The sequence below is a fragment of the Octopus sinensis genome, unplaced genomic scaffold (assembly GCF_006345805.1).
Source record: "Octopus sinensis unplaced genomic scaffold, ASM634580v1 Contig02748, whole genome shotgun sequence".
Lineage (NCBI taxonomy): Eukaryota > Metazoa > Mollusca > Cephalopoda > Octopoda > Octopodidae > Octopus > Octopus sinensis.
Window position 1 is genome coordinate 1 of NW_021825970.1, and position 6334 is coordinate 6334.

At 39.3% G+C, this 6334-nt stretch overlaps 1 protein-coding gene across 1 annotated transcript; it reads left to right on the forward strand.

Moving 5' to 3' along the window:
* Positions 1 to 26: 26 nt before the first annotated feature.
* LOC115227335 (aquaporin-5-like) lies at positions 27 to 5944 on the forward strand (the record flags this gene model as incomplete). The annotated part of the gene is given in 2 exon segments (XM_029798205.2): positions 27 to 1718; positions 5883 to 5944. Coding segments are annotated over 2 exon segments (744 nt in total), but the record flags the coding sequence as incomplete, so codon positions are not given.
* Between the last annotated feature and the right edge of the window lie 390 nt (positions 5945 to 6334).

Consider the following 6334-nt stretch of genomic DNA (forward strand, 5'->3'; position numbering starts at 1 on the left):
AGTTTGACCCAGCGGCTTTACTACTACTACTACTACTACTACTACTACTACTACTACTACTACTGCTACTACTACTGCTACTGCTACTGCTACTGCTGCTGTTGTTGTTGCTGCTGCTTCTGACGAAGTATCTGGGATAAAGAATTACGATTTGTAGCCAGTTAAGAAGATAAGACATACGTAACCACCGCAGTGACGACACACTCTTAATTTCGCCACTGGACAGTAACTACAACAACAACAACAACAATCCTGACCGCTACCACGGCTATCAGTCTTCGTTGAGACACGTTTAGTTATCACTGAAGGTGAATTGTTGGACCCCTGCTGCGCACCCATAAAAAGTTATTCAAGGACAATACATATACATTTATACATGTGTTATCTATAAACATTTTATACACACACACACACACTCTCTGTCTCTCTCTCAGACAGACAGACAGACAGACACACACACACACACACACACAACACCACACACACACACACACACACACACACATATATATATATATATATATGTATGTTCATTTACACACCGGCGCACATGTGTACTTTTGAAAAAAGTTCACTTAGTAATTTTGTTTGATATACATGTTTATAAATTACGGAGGATTATTTTGAAAGAAAACAGAAAATATTATTAAAGCGGCGAGTACAAGATTATTACAACATAAAATCTGTTGGCTGTGTGTCCAGACATTCTCCTCAAAGCTCTTCTCATCATTACACGCGTACGCAAGTAACTGGACCCTGAAGTGCGAGGCTTGCTGAGTGGCTGTCGGTACACGCGCACTGTGTCTGTGTGTGCGCCCCTGTGTCTGCGGCTGTGCTTATATGTTTGTGAGTGTGTTAGTGTTGTGTGCGCCTGTTTGAGTATTTGCTCCTCTACCAGTGAGTGCAACTATTATAGTCAGCCTTTGTGCACGAGATTGTGTCTGTGTGTGCGCGCGTGTGTGTGCGTGAGTAAGTTTTACGGGCTTGCGCACAGGCTGCCGATTCTGAACACGTTGAGTGAGAAACAGCAGTTAGAATGACAGACGGCGATACAAACAGATCATCTTCGAAACATTTGGGAAACAAACAGCGTAGGAATTTCTTTTCTCTCAAAGAACTGTCGCAGTGTTTACAGGAAAGCATGAAATCTCAAATAGACGATGTACGGTCCACTATTTTCTGGAAAGCATTTCTTGCTGAAATTATTGGAACTTTCTTCCTCGTGTTTTTAATCATAGGTTCGTTGATGCACGATCCTAAGAAGGAAACAGGACCCGACCATTTGTATGTGGCCATTCTGGCCGGCTTCTTCATCGCCACCATCATTATGACATTTTTACATGTGAGCGGTGGACATGTGAACCCGGCGATCAGTATAGGCTTTCTGGTTACACGCCACATAAGTTTGCTACGCTTCATCGCCTACTTGGCCGCTCAAATGCTCGGTTCAGTGGCCGGAGCATACATGCTGAAGGTGCTTTGTCCGGCAACCATGACCAGCACTCTGCATACGGTCAAACCCAACGTGGATATGTCCGACCTGCAGGCGCTAATTATGGAGTTTATCGTAACATTTTTCCTCTTGTTTGCTGCTTTCTCAATGATTGACCACGGAAGAAAGGATGTCTCCGGATCGATCCCACTCGGAATTGGTATAATCGTCATCATCAATATTTTGGCTTGTGTAAGTACAACCATCTTTATTCCCAACTCATACATTTCTTCTTCTTCTTCTTCTTCTTCTTCTTCTTCTTCTTCTTCTTCTTCTTCTTCTTCTTCTTCTTCTTCTTCTTCTTCTTGTGCTAGTGGCTTTTCTATCAAATTCTAGTAAAGTTTTTGAAATAACTCTCCTGCGAAGCCCCATATCTCACGAGAAAGGAAAAGGGTGGATCTTTCCTTATTTCTTTCTCATTTCTTCCTTTCTTTCTTTCCGTATTTTATTTATTTATTTGTTTATACTATTCCTGAGTTTCGCACGAACAGAATTAGAAAGAACCACCCGACACTCCACTTTCAATTTTTCTGTTTTACATTTTGGCCCTCGATCCTCGTTTCTCTGCAGAACTTCACCACATTTTCCCCCATGGCACATGGTCAAATATCCTGGCTGTTTTTGTTTTCACATTTTGCCGTACCACCCTCCTGCAATTCTGCGCTCTTTTTCTTCATCAAAATTCTTTTTGCCATAGCACATGGCCACTTGTTTTGGGTCAGGGGTTACAGACCACCGAACAGGAGTTACACATTGCTATTATCAATGTGTCAGAGGATTGTTGAAACCATTAGAGCATTACTGTATTTAGTTATGGTCCTTTACGATCGAGGTTCTAACCCTGCCGGGGTCAAACTTGTCTTTCATCTTTGTGGGGTTCGATAAAAAAAATGGTTTTAGTTCAAGTATTTTGTAATGCGTCCTTGACATGAATGGAACTATAATAGCGGAAGAAAGGGAACCTGAATCTAAATCTAATAGCAGTTGAAAAGAAGGGGGGGGGATTCATAAGCCTGTAGTCGTGGAATTTAATATCTGCGAAAGGGAGTCATATTGGCGCCAAACATCCCCTGCCCCCTAAAATAATTATAACCATAAGTTATTGTTAGAACATTGGAAAATAATCTCCTCTCTTCTCCCTTAAAAACCGATGAATATTATTTTTCTTTGTAAGGGGAAAAGGAGGCATAAAGTGGGTTCAATCGAAGCGCTCGGTTCTTATCGATCTGGGAAATATGCGAGAGGAATCTGATTGTAATGTAATTCAAGGCAGAGATCTGTGGATTGGTAGCAAGGAATGTAGTTCCATGTGTTGAATCGTGGAATCGCTTCAGAATTGGCTTGCTTCTGCCTGGATATCTATCTATCTATCTATCTATCTATCTATCTATCTATCTATCTATCTATCTATCTATCTATCTATCTATCTATCTATCTATCTGTCTGTCTGTCTGTCTGTCTGTCTGTCTGTCTATCTATATATCTATCTATCTCATCTATCTATCTATCTATCTATCTATCTATCTATCTATCTATCTATCTATCTATCTATCTATCTATCTATCTATCTATCTATATGCGCATACACACACGCGTATATGTTTATATATGCCCCCCATTCACAAGTGATTCAGCTTGTATATATACAAACTGAAGAAGGTATGTAATTAAAATGAGAAAATTAAGGGACCAGTTTGGTAAACACAATAAAATAATTATTACAGACGAGAGAAAATTAAATTAAACCTATGATCTGTGATTATCTAATAACCACATGAGTTCACATTAATTACACTTTATTATTATTATTATTATTATTATTATTATTATTATTATTATTATTATTATTATTATATTATTATTATTAAGGTGGCTAGCTAGCAGAAACGTTAGCATGCCGGGCGAAATACTCGGCGGTATTTCGTCTGCCGTTACGTTCTGAGTTCAAATTCCGCCGAGGTCGACTTTGCCTTTCATTCTTTCGGGGTCGATAAATTAAGTATCAGTTGCGCACTGGGGTCGATATAATCAACTTAATCCGTTTTTCCTTGTTTGTCTCTCCTCTGTGTTTAGCCCCTTGTGGGTAGTAAAGAAATAGGTATTTCGTCTGTCTTTATGTCCTGGGTTCATATTCTACCGAGCTTAAATTTACCTTTAACCCTCTCAAGGTCGATAAAATAAGTATCAGTCATGTCCTGGGGTCGGTGCAATCGACTACCCCCCCCCCGCTTCACCGAAATTGCTGGCCTTGTGCCTATAGAAGAAAGGGTTACGAAAAATATTTTTACTTGAAAAATTGTAAAACTGAATTTTTATTTTTCATGAATATCGGTTAGAATTAAAGTAGGATTAGAACTAAAAATTAGGTATTCATTGCCAGTTTTCACGTTGCTTCCATCCACACACAGCGACACACCTACGCAGAGAGCCACACCCATGTAGAGACACACCTCCACCCAGGCTGTGTTTATTCGTCGTTCATTGAAACACACCGTTAATCCGTGTATTTGATCTTGTTAAACTCCTTCCATGTGATAACAAAATATGTTGCTGATACAGACAGAATGTGTGAAATACAATGGGCGGGGGTTAACCCATCACAGTTAACCGTGGCTGGTATTTTATTTTATCGACCCTTGAAGAATTTTATTTTTAAAAAATGCTACTTCGGCAGCATTTAAACTCATAATGAAAAGAACCGGCAGAAATACCTACAAAGCATTTTGTTCGACGCTCTAGCGATTCTCCCAACCTGCCACCCTTATTGATCGTTTCTGGTTTAGGTAAAAAGCCAAAGATTTTTTAAGGGAGAGATGGTAATATATATATTATCTACTCAGGTATATATCTGGTACTTTAGTTTGCCCTGAAAGGATGTAAAGAAAAGTTTGTTTTGGTGGGGTTCGAACTCAGAACGCAAATAGTTGAAACAATTACCACGAGGTGTTTTTTTTCTTCTCCTGACGCTCTAGCGACAGAGGTCAACCTGCCACCTTCCTTTCTTTATAAATATAAAACCTTTTGAGTAAACATTTTGTTTACTTTCCACAACGAGGCTAAAACTGCATGTTCGTTTCAAAATGTCTACTTTACAAGCATTTTCTCTCTCTAAGCAGTTTGTGTATATGTGTGTGTGCGCGCGCGCAGCATACACGCACGCATTTTTACAACCTGAGCACAAATTCAAATGAACACAAACTGTTAACCTAAAGCAACGCGTTTCGACCATTTTTTAAAAAAATCTCTGAACCCGTTTGGTTCCCGTGTTTTAAAAAAAACTTATATTTTTATAATTAAATATTATTTAAAAAGTTGTTAAAATAGTTTGTGTATTTTAGAAGTATAACTAATTTATTCTTCTCAATTAGTTTCACAGCTAAATCTTAGATAGCCCCTTAAGGATCACGGCGACTCAATTGGAACCACTGAATACATACATACATACATACATACATACATACATACATACATACATACATACATACATACGTATGTATGTATTTATGTATACACACACACACACGCGCGCACACACAGGCGCACACACTACGCGTGTGTAGGTGTGTGGTCTGGTGGTTAGAGTTGTTCGATTTACCATAGTTTCGATTCCTGAATTAGTCGGTGCGTAGGGTCCTTCAGCCCTAGACCCTTCATTTCACCTTACTATCGTCACCTCGACAGCAATTAATACCAACCGGCAACTAGTGTAGCTGTCCCATTCTCGATGCTCCACCGAGTCGAGGCTGGGAGGGCCGAGCGAGAGAGTCTAGGCCTGCTCGTGACTATACAGGCACCTAAGATAATGGGCGAAACCATGGTACAGGCTCCCAGATCGTAATCTTTTGTGGGTGACAGCTGTGAGGGTTTTTCTGAGTTTTAAATAATTTTTGTGCTCCAAAATAAACGGGCACGTCTGTGTGATAAGAAGCTTGCTTCTTGACCACGTGATTCCGGGTCCAATCCCACTGAGTGGAGCCTTGGGCCAGCACTTTCTTCTATAGCCCGGGCCGGCCAAGGCCTTGTCAGTGGACTTAGTAAAAGAAAAATAAAAGAAACCCGCCGTATCTATATATATATACATATTCTTTTATTCTGTTTTATTTTTTTTATTTGTATTGATTGTAAAGAATAAAAAGTTTTGATTATAGCAGCGACTCCATCTAAGAATATCTGAAGAAGGAATATTATTCCAAGATATCATATCAGACTATGGATAACTAAATTACAATAGGTATATAGCCCATTGTCTGTATTATAGTGCATTGTTGTACCATTCAAAACCTTTTTATTCTTTCTATATATATATATATATATATATGTATGTATGTGTAAATACACATACAGTTCTGCTACTTTCTGTTTAACTCGTTAACCGCTACCGAAACATGATGACCGAACAAGTAAGAATATGAAAGAAAGAAAGAATGAAAGAAAGAAAGGAAGGAAGTAACAAGGAAAGAAAGAAGGAAAGAAAATAAGGAAGGAAGAAAGAAACGAAGAAAGGCAAACTGGATGTGTAATGCCGTTAACTAAACAGATACGTGTGTGTGTGTGTATGTGTGTGTGTTTTGCATAATTGCATTTCACACCGGTGAAGTGCAGTTTTCTTTCCCTCCTTTTCTGCATGTGTGTGTGTGTGTGTGTGTGTGTCGTCGATAATAGAAATATGAGTCTAGAGGTATGCCACACCCGTTCAAAGCGGTTAATATTAAATTACTTGCTTATTTATTTTTGTTCGTTTTTTCAGGGGGCAAATCCCAAACTCAGTTAGGTACTCAGATGTCGCTGGCATCCCATTTTCGTCGATTAACTCAAATGAGAGGGGTGGGGGAGAGAAGGGGA